The sequence below is a fragment of the Podarcis raffonei genome, chromosome 6 (assembly GCF_027172205.1).
Source record: "Podarcis raffonei isolate rPodRaf1 chromosome 6, rPodRaf1.pri, whole genome shotgun sequence".
In the NCBI taxonomy this organism is placed as follows: Eukaryota; Metazoa; Chordata; class Lepidosauria; order Squamata; family Lacertidae; genus Podarcis; species Podarcis raffonei.
Window position 1 is genome coordinate 73,583,175 of NC_070607.1, and position 22,486 is coordinate 73,605,660.

The 22,486-nt window shown below is 42.2% G+C and overlaps 1 protein-coding gene across 11 annotated transcripts in view; it reads right to left on the bottom strand.

Moving 5' to 3' along the window:
* PTPRT (protein tyrosine phosphatase receptor type T) overlaps positions 1–22,486 on the bottom strand; it is a 603,119-nt gene that overhangs the window by 12,078 nt on the left and 568,555 nt on the right. For all 11 annotated transcript variants that reach the window (XM_053394030.1, XM_053394036.1, XM_053394029.1 and 8 more), the window contains 9 exons: positions 22,090–22,126; positions 19,026–19,123; positions 18,610–18,726; positions 16,436–16,590; positions 12,967–13,102; positions 10,961–11,110; positions 7,246–7,419; positions 3,839–3,970; positions 2,278–2,403 (listed from right to left, as the gene is read on the bottom strand). In XM_053394030.1, coding sequence (XP_053250005.1) covers positions 2,278–2,403; positions 3,839–3,970; positions 7,246–7,419; positions 10,961–11,110; positions 12,967–13,102; positions 16,436–16,590; positions 18,610–18,726; positions 19,026–19,123; positions 22,090–22,126 — 1,125 coding nt within the window. The remainder of the gene's footprint in view (positions 1–2,277; positions 2,404–3,838; positions 3,971–7,245; positions 7,420–10,960; positions 11,111–12,966; positions 13,103–16,435; positions 16,591–18,609; positions 18,727–19,025; positions 19,124–22,089; positions 22,127–22,486) is intronic.

Below are 22,486 nucleotides of genomic sequence, written 5' to 3' on the forward strand. Positions count from 1 at the left end.
GAGGAAATGAGGCTGGGGGTGACATGTCAAGACAAGGCAAATCAGACCTCTTGTAATCACTGTCTGGAGAAACATGGAATGAGATGGATCTATACTAGGTGTGGGGAACCTGTGGTTCTGCAGATATTGGTTTCCAGGGTCACATCCACACCATACATGTAAAATATTCTTGTTACTTTAACAGTCATGGTCCCCCCCCAAGGAATCCTTGGACCTGTAGTTTGGTAAGGGTGCTGGGAATTATAGCTCTGTGAGGGATAAAATACAGTTTGCAGGATTCTTTGAGGGAAACCATGACTGCTAAGGTGACATAAATGTGTTTTAAATGTATGGTGTGTATATCACTAAACTCCCATCATTCCTGGCAAACAGGGCTGGGGCTCATGGGAATTTGGAGTCCAGCAGTGCCTGAATTTCCACAGGTTCCTCATCCACAGTTTAGAACAGAGGTTTTCAACCTTTTTTAGTCCACAGCTCGCTTGACCAACTGCATTCTTTCTGTGGCACCCCTGTGGGGCTCAGAAACCCAGTTATGTCTCCTTGCCTGCAGAGCTGGCAGCCTCTCACCCTGTGCTTTTTTTCTGGGGGGATGCAGGGGAACACATACCCCTAAACATTTTGTGAATCTCAGTGTGGCCTCATTGAGGGACAGCATTTCAATATGAGTAGGAAAATGAGAGTACCCCTAAACAAGAGGGGGAGTGGAGGGAAGTCAAGCAAAATTATGGTTTAATTTTTTTTATGATGTTTTTGTTATTTTTGGAAAATTAATAAAATGTTATTAAAAAAGGAGGGTGGGAAGGAGGCCAGTGTTGTTCAAGGCACCCCGGGGTGCCATGGCACACTGGTTGAAAACTGCTGGTTTAGATCATGGAAGGGATGGCTGGTAGCTACAGGATCAATAATTTCCTCTCCTGAATGTCATGAGCAAACATTTGCAGAAAGCTAGTTCTTGGAATTAGTATCTGATTTATACAGTAGCTGACAAAAAAAGGTATGTCTTTTTTTCTCCCCGAGGCCCACTATGACCACCTTTTTAACAGACAAGCAATCAATAAAGAGTTGGTACTTAATTGCGTGGGACAAATTACTCTGACGGATGGTGAACATCAATGTAATCTTTGCCATTGGCAGTACAAGATTTCATGAGACTTTTCAGAGAATCATAGTTGGTAAGCACTCTGTTTCCCTTTCATCTTCAGGCTCAAGGATAAGGATAGGTAACAGGTTAGAGGGATCAGACATTTCCCAGGAATGGGTCACATCTAGAGACATAAGTGTAGGGACATGCTAGTAACATGTGGGGGAGGTATGCAAGTGCCTGCTGTTGGGAAATGGCAAAAAAGTTTTACCTCAAATGACCCTTCTGTACTAAAAAATGTCTGAGTGCTAAAAAGCAACATTAAATTCTTTGAAAATGTGGAAGCTGATTTTGACTATGATCCTTTCCCTAACCATCCCTATGGCAGATCCTGGATCCATCCAGTGATGGCAATGGAAATTAATTGGGGGGGGGGAAACAAAAGGGGCAAAGTATATTTCTAGGTGGATAAGTTGTGTCTTACATGGTAAGATCTCGGTGGGGTGGGGGGGACCAGGTTTGTTAATGACAGGAGTCCAGCAATTGGGGAGGGCTGCGGGCATGAACTCCTGATTTGGGAAGGCACTTGCCTCCCACTAGCACTGCCCACCCTGGCTTTCTGCCCACTTCCTTGCTGCAGGATCTGCCCAGCGTAGCTCCTCCAAGATCAAGGGCAATCAGGGGAATTCAAGGACAACTGGAAGGAGGTGTAGTCTCCAGGGAAACAGAACTGGAGGCAGAAGGAGATATGCTGCAGCTATAGTGTGAATAGTATTTTAAAGATAACTCAAGCTGTGGAATGACAAGAGACCACAACTGCTAGGGAGCTAGAGAGGGAGCCCTCAACCATAAGAAGTAGAAGCTGAGGTTCGGTGTGGGGAGTAGGGAGTAGAGAGGAAGAGAGAGCTCACAAAGCCTGTGGTAGAAGCCCACCTGAGTGGGAAAGAAGCAACTTGGGGAAGGGCCGTAACTCAGATCCCAGGTTCAACCCCTGACCGCTCCAGGGAGGGTTGGGAATACCCTCCACCTGAAACCTTGGAGCGCCACTGCCACTCAATTATCTGACTTGGTATAAGTCTATTCCTGTGTGTGAGAACTTTGCAGCCAGACCTCTGTATACTTAAAGCTTACTGATCTGATGGAGACCAGCTCCAGACTAAATGCCAGTGTTAAAACCAGGGATTGTATCTTTTTACCCTTGCCATGTTGCAGATCCGGAATATCCTATTGATGATGTCCTCATCAATATCAGCAGAAACGAATTCCACTTGGATTGGCCCATAACAACAGGATGTCTTCTCTGGCCAGTACTGCATGCAGAGCTGCTCAGAGAGAAAAGGGAAGCACACAACAAACCAAAATTAGAATGGAGGAAAACGCAACATACCAGCTTTTACACTAAAACCCATTACATCCAATGAGAATATAGCCAGCTATAATAGTGAAACCTTTAACATGATTTGCCATCTACATATAACATATTGAATATAGAATATGGGGGGAGCCTGTATTCAGCCTCCTGACCCCCAACATCATATTGGCAATCATCAGTGTCAGAATTGACCAAACCAATAATTTCTTAGAGGATGTTGCATGCATGGGAATTTGAAAACCTATCAAGAGCAGATGTTTGATAACATTTCTCCTCTCCATGCTGTTCAGAACCCAGAACTTTGTAAGGCAAAGGCATCCAGCAAACTGGTTCATGCTTTGTAGCTTACTCTTGTTGGATGAAGCCAGAAGTGGTTTTTTTCATATAAAGCTTTCAACAGTGTCTCACACATAAGGCAAAGAAAAAAATTTCCTTCCATATTTTTGTGGGACTATTTGTCATCCATGAACATGGTGTGAGGGGGCATATCAGTGCCTTTTTTTTTTTTTACGTGGGAGTGATTCTAAGAAATTTTCAGGAGTGCACTTAGCGTTAAACATGAAATGGCCAAGGTATCTCCCTTTCCTTTCTTTCTGTCTATGCAAGAAAGGGGTCTAAATGGTGCTTCAAGCAGCAGCTAGACTCTCCTCTGAAGCCTGAAGATTGAATTTGGGATTGAGAGTGCATCCAGAATGGTCCCTACATTCCTCAGAGTGTCAAAGTTTCAATAGGGAGCATCAGCTGAATCAATATGAAAATTCACTAGAGCCCCTTGGAATCCTTCAGAATCCATTAGCCTCTGGGGGTACATCACTTCAACAGGACCCTTCAAGACAGAGCAAACCAAATTGAGTGTGTGCCTTGCTACATGTTGTAGGCCAATGACATGTTGTGATGAGACAGCCTCATGACTGCCATGGTAGAAATCAAAGGTAGAATCCAACATAGCACTAAGGCAAATGTTCCATCAGCACAAGAATTTCTGCTACCTCCGTTCCCCTGTACATCCTTTTAATCAGTTCTAGGGGTCCCCCCTCAACCCTCCGGATCAGATTTGGAGATGGTGCAGGGCTTGCATGAGAAGATGAAGGGGAATGTTTCATTGCGCAAGCAGAAATCCTTGTGCTGATGTGACACATTAGTAGTATACTGCCTGAAGTCTTGAGCCAACCCCAGATATGGCAGTTTCAACATGTGAGAATCTCTCCCCTCACTGCAACAAAGATCAACATAATTGTCCAAAGAAATCTGGGAGGAGCCCATGACTGCCAAGGCTTATCTCTGATCTTAAAATCACACGAGAAGCAACTGCTTTGAAATAAATAAGTTTTCTAGAAATCAGTCTGTACGAACTCACAACTCCACCCCCCAAAGAAACTACCTACTTGTGCAGCATCCATTTCGTTCAGCATCACAATAGAGGAGCAGTTGTAATCAAACACCAGCCTCCAAAAATCTGCTACTGTGTTGGGTAAAGGATGCTGGGTAACTATAAAGGCAGCAGGTTGCTTGTGGCTCTGACAAAAGAGTTGGCGGAGAGGGAGAGAAAGAAAAAGAAGGGATTAATGTTAGTGGGGGAAATCAATCACCATTGATTTCAGAAGAATATTAAACCCAGGAGGCTGTGGGCAGGCAAACGAAGCCATGTAACCAGATTATACAAATCACACCTCACAGTCCTTGTTATCGCTGCACATTGAATGAATGAAGCCTTTGTAATGGGATCCCAATGAAGACATTTCAGTAGAGAAGTGCCATAAGAACAAGGATTATCCCTTATGAATTATTTATGTGTCAAGACTCAGCAAAATAATGGCGATAATTTGAGGAAATGACTGAAGTGGACAGCTGGAAGAAGGACTTCCCTTTTCCTAAAGACATCGAAAGCAGAGTGGCCGGAATATGAAGATATAAGCAGGCTTGCAAAATGGGCATCTGCTACAGCTGCCCACCCACCCGCCACAACAGGAGCTGTTTACTTCTTTTCATTTAACAATTCAGCCCTGTGTTGTAACAAAGGCTACTCTTTCAATTCCACACAGTTCCAAAACCAGTTTGTGATGCAGTTTGCAAAGGTGGCTTTATGAAGAAAAGAAAAAGAATCAGGTCCAGTGCAAATTTCTCCTAATATATGCATTTGTATGCAATAACATGCACATCTTTGTATTTTTCTCTTCAACAATGCATGTTTATACGCTGTGTTCACTAATATATGCAATTTTATGCACTTTGCCCTAGTAAAATGCAAATTTCACACATTACCTGGCTTAGAGAACTGCTTTGCAAAATTCAGAGAAGCGTAAATTGCAAAGATTGGCTGTTTTTCAGTTTATGCATTGCTTTGGCAAGGGGAAATTCAGTAAGTTTGCCTATAATTGGGAACTGATTAAATCCCCCCTCCATCCTATTTGCACATTTGCTGAAGGTTTGACATTTTTTCTTCACAATTTTGAGTGATTAATTTTATTTCTTTTTTAACAACAACAACAACAACAAAAACCCACCACTTTGTATTCTGAAGATTATGGACATATCATAAGTACCTTTAATAGCTATGTAGAAGAAGGAGTTTGGGTGTGTGCAATTTGCCTCCTGCCTGAAACACTACACTTGACAAACACTACAGAACTGTGAAGAGCTACCCATTATTTGTTCTGATTAGCCTACCCACCATGCCCAGAGTCTGCAATTGACAATGCCTTTGCCATCACGTGGATTTACAAAATTCCTGTGCTTCGTCTGTCCTTTAAAGTATAAGAAAATGCTGGCATGAAAAGAGATTACATATGTAAAGCATTATTGTATTTTGACTTTGGCTTATGGTTTAAGTGAGTAAACAATCCCTTCTAAACATCTGTGGAGTGCACGTGGATTAGCATAAGGGATCAGTCTAAAAAGCAGACATTTAACTCCTTGAAACAATTGGCCAGTGGAATTGGAGGATACATAACCTTCTGTTCCTACTCAAAAATAGAGATCAGACCAACGTGGATCAGGACTAGTGCTGGTGTAATGCCAAACATTAAGAGATTGGGAATGGGCCACAAGACTGCCTGCTTTCTTGATCTTTGCTCTCTCCCCCTTTGTTTCTATTGCTTCCATTATACAATTTCCCATTAGCCATGGTTTGATATTATGCCTGCACTATTAACCATATTTCATCCCAACTATGAAATGCCTCTAACTCAGCATTTGAAACCAATTTTGGTTCAAATGCAGGGTAGAAGCACATCTGGGAAACAATTAACCACTGTTAATGTTGACGCAGACATAGATCTGAACCACAGTTAAGGACGCCAGGCCCTTATGTGTGTGTGTCTGTATTGCATTCCCTTCCCCTCAATTGCTGTCCAAAAATGGTGGCCTATTTCTGCCTGCCGCACCTCTACCCCCTCACAGGTCACTGCTGATTATTAGTCAATAAACACTTTTTAAAAATTCCAATCTGTAATAAGGGCAGGGGGTGAAAGACATGAGGATGATCTCGGCTTCATAGTGGAATTGATCACCGTCCAATCTCTGTAAATGTGAAAAATACGGCGGTTTCATTGCTGGCAGCAGCACAACTCAGAGTTAGACACAGACGGGTTGTGCAGAAAACAGCTTCTGCTTAGTGAAGCAGTAAAGGCCTTTGCTCACTCGGCTGTTAGATAACGGATATGTACCCACTATCACAGTGCCTCTGAATCACTTTGACAAGACTACATACTGTGTCTGAATGTATCTTAAGCCTTTTTTTTTGTAAGAGATGCAAACATTTGATTGTACAGCAGAGGTTCTCACAACAACGATAGCCTGAACTAAGCACATAATAGACAATGGAAAAGGAATAAGCAGACAGGTTTGCGGGACCAGTATGCTTGCGGTTCATTTCCATTGGCACTCAGTTTAGGGAATAACAACAAAATCAATTGGAAGATAAAAACACATCCTAAAGGGAAAATATATGGGGGTGCTTGCAAGGAAGACACACACAAGTGCCCCCTTCCCAATTATGGGGGGATATTTCTGCAGCCACTTTGCAGTGGAGACTGCTCTTAGGAATGACCATCCATAGGAAGAGAGGATTCATGTTACAACAAAGGAGATTCTGACGAAACATCAGAAATAATTTTCTAACTTTCCAACAGTGGAACCGTCTCCCTTGGTAGATGGTGGACTCTCCTTCCTTGGAGGTTTTTAAGCAGAGGTTGGATAGCCATCTGCCATGGAAGCTTTAGTTGAGATTCCCACATTGCAGAATCATACAGTTGAATGATTCTATTCTCAGAAGAAGCTGCATTATATGGAGGCAGACCATTAATCAGTATGGGCTACATTTCTCGGTACTGTTAGCCATGGTCTCAAACCAAGGTCCTCGCACACCTTAACTGAAGATTCCAGGAATTAAGTCTGAAACCTTTCATGTGCCAAGCACATTCTCTACCCCTGAGCTGCAACCCTTTGATTCATTTCTAAGAAAATGACAGCCTGATGCCTTCTCCTAGTCTTCTTGGGACAAGCACTGCCCTCTCTTACAGAGATTTTGCTGTTGCTTAATTCTCACTGTGGTGGGAAACCTGTGCCTGGGCTGTATCACAGCAGACAGTAAGAGCAAACTCAGTCAATGAGATGTGCCACCATGCAGCTTTCATATTTTTAAAAATCATTATGGAAAACTTGTCAGCATTATTGTGAGAAATTATCCTACTAAACATACCACTGTAACAGGCAGACAGTATTTAGCTAGAGCTGCCCATTTTCTAATTATCTATACAGAAGAAAACGTGACCTCAGAGTGAGGTTTGCTTACATCCATGAGTGCAGCGTTAATGTAGTTACTTGATTCCCCATCAACGGAGATAAGGAAGGGGAGGCACCGATCCAAGGGGAGTACATCCATGCAGCGATTCTTGTCGTGGTTCCTTGGCAAGAGTCCAATGCTGCAATCTTCTGGCCGTACTCGAGGCGTTACTATATTAAGGGTCTGTAGGCAAGGGAAGAAACAGGAGCTGATTAGTGTTTAACATAAAAAGATGTGATTTTACACATAAAATGCAAGCGTTCTCTTTTGCCAATCTATCTGACAGCAGCCAGACTGAACTCATAAATCTTCTCAACATGCAAGGCTGGAACTCATACTGCTACATTGGGGTGAGGGAGGATAGAATCACCTTCCTTCATAATTCAGGTTTGAAACTTCCCCAGTGCTTGCAGAGTACTGAAAACTACACGTTTAAATGAAAACAGAACACTTGCTTTGAGACTATTTTTAATATTTCAGACAATGTATCTGTCTAATATTCTTTTCTGCAGGAACCCAATAAGGTATCTGAGCAGCCAAAGAGCATGAAAAATATGACCAAGTGACAACACATAAAACATAATGGTGCAAGTCATCTCTGATATCACCTTAGTTGTGGCTATTTTGGATGTCTATGCTAACAGTAAGACCAGATAATGTCCATACCATGCAAGAGTCACTGAAGCTTCCAAGCTTGTGATAGGTGAAATCTGCCCATCTTGACTAAAGTTCAGCTTTAAATGTTAATATTTATTATTACATTGTACTCCAGCTACACTTCATATGCTATTGGGTGTTTTCATTTCTTCCTGTTTAAAGAGCTAAGTCAAGGAATATTACTCAGCAGTATTCTGTATCATAGTGACATATTAATATGATATTTGAACTTCTGTATTCTCAGTCAAATGCAAACCAGAAGGTACTGTGTATCTTTAGATTATATCAGCTTTTGCTAAAAATGGGTGGACTCGGAGCCTTTGTTCATGCTTTTAAACTTTTAAAATCATTACTGTTCATGTAAGAAAGTATATTAAGGTTGGAAGCTCAACCAGTTTTTCCTACGTAGCTATTAAATTGATTGAACCAACACCATACTGAATAACACTCATTTATTATTTCACATAGATTCATGGTATTCCAAACATTAAAATCAGAACTCAAATAAAAAGACTTCAAACTGTCAAATCCATGTGTGATGCTCAAATCTGTGATCTCAGCGGGAATTGATGCATGCTATAGATAACTAGAGCCATCCAAAAAAAATTATTTAGGCCAGAATGCTCTCCAGCAGTGCTAAATCCTTTTGATGGAGTTCTCTCAGGCAACTGTCTGGCACAAAGTAGAACCTAAAATTCCTTGTAATGACACTCCTTTGCCCGGATGCACATGATGAGCTGCATCATGAGAAGGGCTAGACATTTGGCCTCTTAGTGATTCATCAATGTCTCTTTCCCACTAATCTTGATAAACCAACACTCAAGCATGCCCACAGCTCCAGATCATGCAGTTAGCTGTAAAAACAAGCAAACCTGCACCTTTTAATGTCACCCTGGTCTCTTCTCTCCATCCCTGCAGCCATTCAGTTAATGCACATAGGGTTTATTTAAGAGGCAGGAGCTGGAAACTAAATCTTTTTTATACAGATCAGCAGACTAAAGTCATGGTACCAACAAAGGCCTCTGGGTGTCATTCAGATACATAGAGTGATCATAAATCAGAATCTACTCTAGTTTTATGTATGACAGCCACTTTTTCAATGTGTACATTGCATAGTGACTACACAGGAGTTTCACAGTGAGATCCAGCCCATTCATCATTTATATAAAGAAGGTGCCAGAGCCCAGATCTGTAGATTTGATCTAGCCCTTAACCAGGACCTGAGCTCCTGATGTGCTCAAGTCCTCCTTTCGGGCTTCCCATTGGCATCTGGTTAGCCACTGTGAGAACAGGATGCTGAACTAGATGGGCCTTTGACCTGATCCAACATGGCTCTGCTGGTGCTCTTAATTTCAAAGGTCTGACACCACTACATTCCCGATAGGGTCTCGACATCCCCCACCAGCAAGCCTCCAACCATTTACCTGGTGGCAACTTCTTACACAGTCCAACTGCTTACCTCGTGGCAAATACATTGAGAATATCTCACTGGAGATAGATGCTTGTCTACCTTCTTGGTGCTTTGAATACTGGTCTTGCAGTTTTCAAAGAGCCAGGAAAGTGTTTGTTTTTCTGAATCAGAGAAGATGAGTGGGGCGCTGTAGTAACTTATGGGGTGCATATTACATTTCCCTAAAACCAGATCTTCATAACTGCTTGCAACATTCTACACAAATAATATATGGAATGCACCTCTTGTGCACATTGGAGATGGTACTGAAGCAGGATTGTGAAACTTAAATAAGGGCATCTTAATGTTGTTCAGCCAAACAGCAAAATCGCTGATGTTTCCCACCAGACCCTGTTCAAAAGTGGGCAGCAGCAAACTGATGGAATCTATTGGTTAAAAGTGCACTTTTATTTTTGTGTAAAGCAGTGTTTCGGAAGAGATATATGACCTTTCGATTCTCTGCGAAGAAACAAACAGAAAAGCTGTAAACAAAATGTTAATGAGATTGGGGCATACTTAAAAGGGAGAAAGTCCATCTTCTAGCTTCATAATGGCCATTTTCAGATGAAGCAAGGTGAGCTTTGTAACATAAACCAATTTACAAACAATTTGGTGAATGGAAGCAGAACATTTTGTTCACTGCTGTGAGAGAAATGGTTACATTTTTGTTTCACAGCCCCAGGCAAACATTAGCAAAAGCGTCCATTCAACCTAAATGTTTCCTTCGTGTAAGCACTAAATATCTGCAGCAGAAGTTGTGGTACCCGTTGATCACCTTTTCTTCGATTCATGGAACTGTAACTTTTCAGCAGTCTTGCAAATGGAGAGAAATAATGCAATCTGATGCAGACATCTGCTACACAAACAAAAACTGCAAACCAAGAAACTCACCTCAGTAGTTAATTTATGCCTGGCTTAAACACATACTGACTGGGAGCCCAGTCCCACAACATCAGGTGTGTGAGGACAGCCTGTGGTTATGTAGAAGTAAAAGTAAGAACGAGTATTCTGGTGTATATTTATTCTAATATACTCATATACCCTTAATAATTTGGAATGTTATTTCCAGTTGTTTATGCACTTTTTGTATACTTTACTCTTGTAATTGAATTTTTGTAAACTTCACTTGCCTGGAAAACTGCACTGCAAAATTCAGAGAAGTACAAATTTCAAAGGATGGCTTTCAAAATTCAAAGTGTGAATTTGGAAGATGGTAGCATTTCATAAAGTGTGAACTAGATAGGTTTGCCTTCAAATGTGAATTGATTCAAATTTCTCCCCCACTCCCCATACATGAACATACTTGTTCATACTTACATATCCATGCAACGGACCCCTCCCAGTCTGACCCTCTTTTGGTTTCCATTACTGAACCATGTATTTTTACTATAAATGGTGCTTCCACATTCCCAGAAGGAAGGGAAAATCTGTAATCTGACTATATACCATTGTGAGCTATGTACACTCTCTTTTGTATCTAATACATGGAATGTGACAAATGTGGACATTTTGACAATATACATGCGAGGATCCTTGGCACCCTATTATAATTTGAGACATGCCAGTCATCACCTATTCCATGACTGACAAAATACGAGGTCTGCATTTTTATTTTACCTGGAATTCATCTTTAATCTGGCTGGAATTCGTCTGCGGATCCAGTCTGCTGATGTTGTAGTATATGGATCTGAATTCACAAACAGGGATGGCTGTGTTGCCACAAAGGCATGCTTCTAGAATGGCATCATGAACGAAGACATACTGTTCCTACGCAGTAAGAAGTTGTACATTGATCATTGTCAGTCTCCTCAGGATCAATCTTACACATCCTACTTTAATAATGAAATGCCCAACATTCCCTCTCAGAGTTCTCGGGTCAACAAAACACTCCTACCGTCCAACTGGAGTGGGAAGTGCTTGCATTTTATCACTGTGTGTGTGTGTTTTCCCCTCCTGGATAAAAGCAAACCCAATGCCAAGGCAAACACATGTCAAAACATGGGTAACAGATGCATTTTAAAAAGCATTTGGGCAGGTGGAATGATAGGCAAAGTTTTGCCTGGATCTTAATCCATCTCCAGCATTAAAACTGATTCCAGTTAATTATTTCTATAGCAACATTCATGCATATGGCAATTTACATTCTACAACATGTAACTACAATTCCTGGTGTACATGCTTAAGCAAAGGTGTACAAGTGGACATAGACTTTTATTCTGCGACATATTCTACCTATTAAATACTTTACCTGGTTTTTAATTATTGATTGTTCTGATAACATAACTGCTTTTTCTAAAAGGGCCATTTCACTACTTATGTCAATGGAGACAAACCCAGGTTTGCCACCATATTTACATTCAACAGGGTGCTGACAGCAATCACAGATCTTTGATCAACATGTCTGCATTGTGATATGTTTGCAAAAACTTGTTTGTCAAAATAATATCTTACATTTGGGGTATAAATATAATATATGTGTATGGATAAGAGGTGTAATGTGTGAAGTAAAGGTAAAGGTAAAGGGACCCCTGACCATTAGGTCCAGTCGTGGCCTACTCTGGGGTTGCGGTCCTCATCTCGCTTTATTGGCCGAGGGAGCCGGCGTACAGCTTCCGGGTCATGTGGCCAGCATGACTAAGCCGCTTCTGGCAAACCAGAGCAGCGCACAGAAACGCTGTTTACCTTCCCGCTGGAGTGGTACCTATTTATCTACTTGCACTTTGACATGCTTTCGAACTGCTAGGTTGGCAGGAGCAGGGGCCCAGCAACGGGAGCTCACCCCGTCGTGGGGATTTGAACCGCCGACCTTCTGATCGGCAAGTCCTAGGCTCTGTGGTTTAACCCACAGCGCCACCCGCATCCCTTACTTAAGACATCCGGTTCTAGTGAGTGGTGGGATGAACATAATGTATACGAACTTGTAATGATGATCATACCAAATCTCTCATTTTGAAGTTGCCTGGATTACAAATGCTGAATGCAAAACAAGGACTATGGCCACCTCAGATTTTCCCAGCTAAAAAGTAGATTTGAATTGAATGATTGCTGGGGAAATTTAAAGAGGCTGGATATAGGTCAGACTGTGTTTCAATTAATGGAAACTGGTGGGTTTAATAGCAGCAGCTTTGTGAGATGGATTTGGAAGCTAATGATAGATGTTTAATGTTAGCTTGTGCGTTACAAATTACGCTGTGTGATTCCAGTGATGAAAGCAGACTTTGTTTTTCAATGATGCATGTGCGTGTCATATTCAGGCACTAGATTATGAGATGTGTACATGAAATGCCTCTTCTCAGATGGAGCCAGCAGCCTGTGCTTTTTTAGGTACTTGTATTAAAAATAAATATAGATCATTGCCACCCTGGGCTCCTTCCAGAGGAAGGGCACAGGATATAAATTTAATAAATTATATCTGCTGGCCCACTAATTAGGGGCACTTTGCAAACCCTTCAACATAATTCCACAAATTGCACCAAGGGATTAATTGACCAGGCTTCGCAGGCATACTAGATACGCTCACATGTTTGCCTTTTCTTCCATTATATAGGCTACAGCCATCTGGTAGTGCAGAGCTATTTCTTGGAAACAAGCTGACAGGCAAGAAAATGCATCCTTACACCTACCTCCGTCTGCACCAAGTTGACCCTCTGGGATCGCAGCTCCCGCACACAGTTAAATATGTCCACCACACCTTCGTTCTCTGCCATGTCAAGCATGATGTCAATGGCAATAAAGCACCCTGTCCTCCCAGCACCAGCACTGAAGGAGAGGTGGGGGCGGGGAGAGAAACAGGGACCAGATCAATGGACCGTGAAAAGGCAGAGCATTCAGTGGTGGTGGTGGGAATGAGTGTTGTAAATTCAGCTGTCTTCCTTCATTAGTCCCTCTTTGCCCTGAAGGTCTGGACGGCACTGCAGTGCCACTCCAGTTCTCTGGGGAAGGCAAGGCTAGAAAACTTCAGGAACAGGTACGGAGCAGAGATATTAAAAGAAAGAATGGAGAAAATACCAAAAGAGAAAAGAAGACCCAAGATAGCAAGTCGTACTTTCTGCAATACCGTAAATTAAAAACAAAAACACATATGTATATCAAACAGCTTGGAACAGCATTTCTGTTGACAAGCAGAGAGAGAGAGATTCTGAAGTCAGATTTCAAAGGGGTCTTTCTTCAGCTTTTCATTTTTTAAAAGCAAACTTCCAGTTTCTCCAAGACAGACACATTTGGACAATGCTTAGCGGTTTCCTTCTAATCTCTGCCCTATGCAAATTATTCAGATCATACAGGTGGATATCCAGACCTGGTGGCAAGAAGTTTCAAAGCAAGCATCTCACCGTTCTGAGTATTTGGGGTATTAAGACTGTCAGTAATGTTTGTACTGATTTATTTGTTTAAATATTTGCAACCCTCATTTTCATATAGTATACTGAAGGTGGATTACAACATGCAAAAGATAATAAAACCAGTCGATAGATATCCATTAAAAATGTATTTTAAAACATCACAAATCAAACATCAAAACAGCAACAACCTTCCCCTCAACAACCCCCCTCCACAACAAGCACCCCAGGCCAAGACTCTGTTCAGCAGCCTTGGCTTTTGTAGCTGGAGTCAGTCAGGGCCCCATCCTCCCAGGCCAGGTATAAAAAGCCTGCAAGGTAAGGAGCAGGTCTTCCAAGACTCACAGCCAATATGGGCTAGAGCAGCCTTTCTCAACCTGTGGGTCCCCAGATGTTGTTGAACTACAACTCCCATCACCCCTAGCTAGCAAGGCCAGAGCTCAAGGATGATGGGAGTCGTAGTCCAACAACATCTGGGGACCCCCAGGTTGAGAACCGCTGGTCTAGAACTTTCTCCCCAACATCCTAATTTTGTATTCGCAGGCATTTGTTTCTTCCCCGCTGTGGGGAGGAATTTCTAAACCTTCTAACTGAAATGTATAAACCTATCATCTGAAGACATGCAGAGCACCAACAGATACATATTTTGAGGATTCTGCCTCTGTAGTTTGCCTTTTTGTGATGAGGGTGATGTGATCTGCCATTACCCAGGATGCTCTATCTGATATTAATTCCAGTATTCAAGAGACGAGCTTCTGAAAACCAGATTTTGAGACAGAGCCTTGAATATGGTGCTGAAGTGAAGTGGTGCTGAAGTAGCTACTTATTACTGGCTGGTGAAGAAGGCCACTCATAGGATTCGCTGGCTGCTGTTATGGGACAATCAGTACTGGCAAGTGGCACCAGTAGTAGCTGGGAGGTGGTGGTGGCTGCACCTCAGTCAATACTGGGCAAGCACTCAGTGGCTGATTGACTATTCATCCCAGGAAAAGAAAAGTTTGCTAGCAACCACACATTTCCACAGTGGTGACTGCTGTACCCCTCAGCCACCACCTCTACCCTTCATTGATCCACAGGACCATCAACAGGTCTCAGTAACATCTACCAGCTACTTGTCCCAGGCACAAAAGCTCAGGTTTGGATGAACAAATGTTTAGGCTCTAAATACAAGCCTTATCACAGATCTCCCTTCTCCCAAACTGTAAAGAACAGAAGAAACTAGAAAGTCTTTCTCTTTTTCCTAAAGGCATGAGAAATTTCAGATGCAGGAAGTATGGGCAAAGCAGAGAAACATTAATGGCAATGAATCAATGGCCCAGATCAATCGACAGCTGGGAAGGAATAATATGAATAATCTTAGTGAATAAATGGCCCTTCCCTAACGTTAACTCTCTTCCTGCAATTCAAAATTATAACAAATAGCTGTAAGATTTCTATATTTAGAGGAACCCTGCACTTCATAAATACTGAATGACAGTAATACTGTCCAAGGAAGCATTAGGGAAAATTTAGTAATTACTACTTTGGGCTAGTCATTTAAATTTTTAAAAGGAGGGAATGTCATTTGATCACTAAAATTAAAAAGAAAAGGAATCAAATGTTCGGGTTCATCAGTGCCACTAGGGGCATGACCTGAACCAGCAGCTATCTATCAACATGCTTTAAAATAGGGATGAGGAACATCAGGCCTGGGGAAATAATATGACCCATCAGACCATTCATTCTAGCCCTTGAGACTCTCTCCATGCCATCCACCTTCCTCCTTGGCTTTACTGTGTGCACTCCTTGAGAGTTTCGCCTGGCTGCAATGTGTTGTTGAACTTGCGGTAATGCCATTTGCTTATGAGGACGGAGAAATGTGTATGTGAAGATAAATCTGGGTCTTGTATGGCTGGAACGATCTTGCATACAAAGGTAAGATTCAAATCCATTGCTCCACCCACTTCTGCCTCTGGCTCTGCCACATTTGTCCCTGGCCCCACTCATCACAGGCATATAGACCCCAAAAGGTTGCCCATGAGGAAACACGTCCCTTGGGCTGAAAAAAAAGTTGTCCCCTTTTAAAATAACTGTTGCAAAGGAAAGATGCCTGTTTTAAACTTTGCAGCTTATTATGGGTAAGTTCTACCACCCAGCCTCCAAGTGGAAGACTTCAGAAATGTGTAGTGCAATCAAGTTTGACCCACCAATGAGGAAGGCTGAAGCAGCCACCTCATGCAGTGGGCTACCACAAAATCATAGAATTGTAGAGTTGGAAGTGACTCTGAGGCTCATCTAGTCCAGGAATTGCAACTAAATCATCCATGACAGATGGCCACCCAACTTCTACTTTAAAAGCCTCCAAGGTAGGAGAGTCCACCACCTTCTGAAAGTGTCCATTCCACTCTTATCATCAGAAAGTTCTTCCTGATGTTTAGTCAGAATCTCCATTCTCTTAACTTGAATCCATTAGTTTGGGTCTTACCCTCCAAGAGCAGGAGAAAACAAGCTTGCTCCATCTTCTGTGTGACAGCACATATCTCTCCCATTTGGTTGTGACACACCTAATAGGGGTTAATCTGCAGTAGGCTAATGCATGAAGCAAAATTTTTTTGGGGGGGGAGGATCCTGTTATAAAGCAGGGATTTAGGCTGCACAATATTCATTCCCATGACCCCCTAGGGCAAGGTAGTGGAGTGCCTTCTGGGCCAAGGGAATGAGCACAACCAGGAGGAAAATGGATGAAAAGAAGTGAGGGAGAGAATTAAAGGCATACCTGCAGTGCACAACAATAGGCCCTGCCTCTGGTGGATTGAGGAACTTCACTTGTCGAACAAAGCCCAAGAGGCCAGTGGCATAACAAGGAACCCCATGGTCTGGCCAGCTGGTGAAATGGAATTGGCGGATCTCTCGGATCTCATGGTAGCCTTTCTAAGAAGGATACAAAAAAACAACTGTTTTTTTCTGTAATAGTAGTATCATCATCACCACCACCATCAATTCTCTGCCATCTACCCTTCCCACCCACCCCAACCAGCCACTTCTTTACAATGGTGTCACATTTTAAACCCAATTCCACCCAAAAACATTTCATATATACTTTGTATACACAGCTTTTCATGGTAGAGGAGAAAAACTGAAAAAGCCACTTTGATGGCTCTAAGACAACAACAGGTTTCCAACCAGTTATGATGGATTCATTTTAGCAGGAGATGTTGAACAGTTAATTTCACAGAAGAGGAAAGGATGCGCAATAGTCCGAGTCCAATCAGGGCTTTGTGTGGGGGACAAGATGAACACTAGCAAGCTGATTAAGCCATTGCATGCAGAAATATGTTGAAAGCTAGTCCAAGCTTTGAATGGAGAACATTTATGCCATAGTGAGAAATGGCCTGGCAACCTACCCAACAGCAAGCTGGATAAAAAAATAAAAAAAAGACTATGAAAGGATCTGACTCCTTCCAAAGTAGAAACGGTACACAATTATGCCAGGCCTCCCTGCCTTTCAATGGGGAACCATATTCAGTTAGGCTACATTCCCAATTAATAACAGAAGTGAAATGAGGAATAACAATTCAGAAAATCCTAACATAGTGAAAATGGCAGTGGTCTTCCTTTTTTATCTACTCTTTTAATGTTTTCACTAATTTAATTCTGTTTTTAAGTTTCTCTTCTGCTCTTTGGTGTTGTGTGTACTTGTGCTTCTAAAATATATTATTGTCTTGAATTAATTGAAATGTATAAAATGAACAAAGCGGGGGGCTAGTATCTAATGCAGCACTAAGTAACTGTCGCATCAGTGCAAAGGTATACACTCGTGCAACATGGCTTCTCCTCTCCTCTCTCTGCATGTGTCCTGTGTCCTCTCCAAATCTGCTTCAAAATGGCTGGGGAAACTCCCATAACATATTAGAGGTGTGGAGAGAAGTGAAAGGCTTGTTGGGTAAGCATAAATCCTTGCAGAAAAGGGATGGTTACTTAGCGCTGCATTGGACACAAGCCTAAACGTATACATTTTCTAAATCTGAGAGCAGGTTATACCTCTCTGAGATATACAAATAAAAGTTAACCATCACCATTCTGATCATATAGGAACAATGCTTAAGAAATAAGTAGACCCCTGTCTGATTAAAGGCCTATGTAGATTAGCGTTCTATTTCCCCACAGTGGCCCCACCAGAGGCCAGTGGGAAACCCACAAGCAGGATACAAGGGCAAAAGTGTTGTGCCAGCTTGTGCCATCTAGCAACTGGTATGCTGCCTCTGATTCTGGAAGGTAGAATCAGGGGCGAACGAAGGCGTCGTGACATCCGGGGCGGGGCATCGCTACGTAGGGCGCATGTGCGGCGTGCTACGTATGACACATGCGTCGTATGTAGTGACACCACACATGCGCTGTACATAGCGATTTGCCGACAGCGCCGCTCCAGTGCTGTACAGATGGTGCCAGGATCCCTCCATCGCCGCTACAGACGTGAACTCTATATGCGGCTGTAGCGGCACTAGAGGGATCCCACTGCCGTCTGTACAGCGCTCGAGCAGAGCCGGTGGCAAACTGCTATGTACAGCACATGTGTGGCGTCATTATGTACAGTGCATGTGTGCGATGCCACACATGTGCTGTACATAGTGGTTTGCTGCCGGCGCTGGGATCCTCTGCTTGCAGCTGCGCGATGGCTGCTTGTGCCCAACGAGCCCCCGCAGGGTGCCTTCTTGTCACCCCCCTAGACATGGCACCTGGAATGCACCGCCCCCCCATAGCGACGCCACTGGGTAGAATATAGCTGTCACTGACAGTGTTATCCTCCTTTAAGCTGTCTCTAGTACACTTAGAAATAGTATTGGCAACTCCGTAGCTACCCATCAGTAATCTGAATGAAATGTCGAACAGCTTTGACCTAGTGGCAAGAAAAAGAATCTGCTGGTGAGGGGAGGGCTAGTGTGTCCTTACCTTTTGAACTGTAAAAGTGCGTATGATATATTCTGCCAATGGCTCTGTTTCAATTAGGGTGACTTTAATATCTCCATAGACTTCTGTATCATCAGGCCAGTATCTGACACACTTCACCTATGACAATAAAGATCACAAACTGAATGCTAGCACATTATGTATGGCTACAAATAGAACCATAGGTTGGCAAGGGCCCCAAGAGTCATCTAATCCAACCCCTGCAGTGTAGGAATCACAGCTAAAGAATCCCTGACAGATGGCCATCCAACTTCTGTTTAAAAACCTCCAGTGAAGGAGACCCTTCCCCCCCACCTTGCAGGTCAACGCTTTGATATGTTGGTTGCCCTGTCCATCTGTCAAAGTGGGAGGAGACAAAGATCTGTCCCCACATTTGCTTTGAACAATCGTCATCCTACCCTGCCAACTTCCACCAGGTTCGTGACCATGACTACGCTTGCAGAGTTCTCCTGCCAGATCATTCTCCAAAAATCCTTGACCGTCTCTTGCATTGGTCCTGAGGGCGAAAAGAAGTGTGTGAGAGAGAATGCACATCCATGTGCTGATTGCAGCACAATCCATTTCTTTCTCCACCGCAGCTGAAAGACCAAACCTCCTAAAGCATGGACTGGACTGCCTGTGTGTTTTCTTGAGCGACAAAACTTTTAAATCAACAAAGTGATCAGAATGTAAAATGATACACTGGTAGCTCAATTTGGAGCCATGGAGGAGACAAATGAGGAAGGAAGTGAAGACACAACTCAAAATAAAATCTACAGTGCTGGGCCTGGGAAGGGTAATTACTAGATAAACATGAGGGCTAGAATCCCAAGTTACTTGATGAGATTTTTGGTGATAGTGGGTTCAATCCAACAAAGTCAGTGCTCATCACTTTCCTTCCATTTCTTTCCACCTTGTCTCCCTCAAATCTGCTCCAAAAGGTTGGGGGCTCTCCAGAACATATTGAGCATGTGTGGGGTGAAATTGGGTGAGGTGATGTCTTCTATTGCATGAACAGAAGTAATTCCACTTGTACAAAGGCTTCATTGGAATCAACCTAACACTTCTGGGTCACAACTTAATTGTTGTTTAATTATTAACATGTGTGGCATTTAACAGAAAGCTGCCTCCCCTTGGATATGTTGCTAGATGCTTCTTTTCATATTTATGACTTTGTCCTGCATTACTTTATTTTTGAAAGTATCATTAACAGTACTGAAATGTAGTGCTAAGAATATTGTGGCTTGAAAAGGGCTTCCTGTTGTTCAAATCAAATGCAAAAAGTTGGATTATTTTCCTTAATCAAAAGCATCATTGTGGGTCCCCTTGAATGGGCTCACTAAAAGTTCAGTTTGTAATAAAAATGAATCACCCACTCTAACAACAGCCCGAGAAATTCAGGTATATTTTTGTAGATTGTTCCTTTTCAGCAAATGTATAAAAGATAGATTTTTGGAGACTTGAAGGTAGTAAGAACTCCTGGTGCCCGTGAGTATACATATTCATTTTCTTTTCCCCGTTGTGGCCTCTGATCAGAAACAGCTCTTGTTGTTTATTGAATGTATATAGCAGTGGGCAGCGAAAGATCTATCACACCACATTAAAGAGTCTTCAAAAATCTATAGTCTCTACTCAGCTTTATCAGCCTGCCTCTTGGAGCTTTAAAACTTTTCTCATGTGTAGGCTGCAGGGATACCAATCTCTTTAGTCTCTGCTTTCTGGAGTGACATAAACCAAACAGGCCTTTTCTGCCATCTTCCAGTTATGATACAGTGTGTGCTTCTGTAGCAGAAGACAAATTATCCTTCAAGCTCTGAGATTTTGTATCATTTCATTTCTTGTAGATCTCAGATGGGCAACCTATGGCCCCCATCTCAGTGTGGCCTTTGATGCCTCCTCAAGTTGTCCATTTCTTCATCCCGTCAGATTGTTTATTTCCTCCTTATGTCTCCTGTCTTTTAAAAGTCCTCTTTCCCTCTCCCCCCCCCATAATAATATTTTTATTAAGTTTAACAATAGAAAAATAGGACAATAAAAACACACAAAAAAATATAAAACACAACAATACAAACTTTCACAATACATAAAATACAAACATTTAACAAGAGGAAAAAAAGAACAATCAACACACAAAAAATAGAATAAGAAAAACACAAATCACTCTTTTCTAATTATTCATCTTCAATTAACTTATTTTCCTGACTTCCTCATGCCTCCCTTTTTTATATCCCTTTTTAACAATTAGTTCAGCAAATTCGTATCCTACTACTTTATCCTTATATATTTTTACCTCCCAAATTTCAAATTTTTATCTCTTATTACTAGAACCCCTTCATTTTATTTCAATGTCATCAGCATTCATACATTTTACAATACTTCTGTAAATAAATTTTAAATTTCCTCCAATCTTCTTCCACCAACTCTTCTCCCTGGTCTCGGATTCTACCAGTCATCTCAGCCATTTCCATATAGTCGATTACTTGCATCTGCCATTCTTCCAAGGTGGGTGCTTTCCCTCTTTTTATGTAGTCTCAGAACAATTGAAAGAGGCACTATTTTATTTGATAAAAAATAATCTTTTCCAGGCTTGAGGCAAATAAGCTTGCCTCCCCCAGTGGTCTGCGCTTCTGACACATAACGTACTAAAGTCAGAAAGGAATTGCTTTCCAGAACAGTAGCTGCATTGATCTGTTGTATGAATATATCATCTGTATAACAGGGAAGGAGAACATGGGCTCCTTCAGATGTTGCTGGATTATAAATTCCATCACCCTTGACCATTGACCATGCTGGTTGGGTTTGATGTGAGTTGGGGTGCAGCAACATCTGAAGGGCCACACGTTCCCCACACCTGTTATACTCATTTGAGAGTAATCCAGGGCGAGCCCAAGAAATGTTGACACCTGAGGTGAACCACCCACCAGGGAAGAAGGGGTGAGTGAAGATCTACCACCAAAACAAGGGGAAAATAAATATCTACATTGGGAGCAGACAGATCATTACCACTGGCAGGAGAAAACAGTGCTCACTGCTATTGTAGATTGACCTAGCAAAAGAGGGAGATCTGCTTGTGTACACCAGGAATTCATTTTTTCAATTAAGCAAAAGTGAAGGGCCACAGACATTGATGACCAGTGCGATTGGAGCTGGTCATGTCAGGGTCAAAGCCAAAGAATGGGCAAAGTCAAAGTCAAAGTAGGCAGGGACACCAGTTTTCTTTCTCTGAGCCCCCACTCATCATCTATTTATTCTGTCTTTCTACCACAGACATATGCACAAATATGCACACCATTCATCCACTAGCCATCCATTCAGATTTTATTTTATTTTAAAATACATTAATTAATGCAGAAACCTAGAATTGTGAATGTGCCTTTATTACTGATTAATCTCAACAGGTCACTTTAGGTCAATTATTATGTATTTATTTTTAAATGTTTATACCATGTCATTTGGACCACTGAGCGGTTTCACTATACTTGCCTTGAGTTGCAATGTAATGGTGAGGCCGATGGTAACCCTGCAAAGAAAACAAAGGAAAGGAATTCTGTAGGCTCCCATCTCAGGCTCCCATCTCAGGGGCACTTCAGATATGCATCTATAAGGTTAGAAGCTTGCTTGGTACCATGCATATCAATGTTCATCTGAAAGAGAAGTAGTGCTCTGCGGTGGGGAGAGGGAAGCGGGGAATTCTCTCCCTTCCTCCTTAGATACCTGGAGCATTGTGCATGCTACTATACGGTGTAAACGTCATTTTCCAACAAATATAGGAACACTGCATTGTGGTTCATTTCTACATAGAGCTCCAGGTGCCAGAGATTGGAGAACTGTCAGAGCACCAATGATGCTTGTAATTGCCTAGTAATGTGGTTTAATTGTA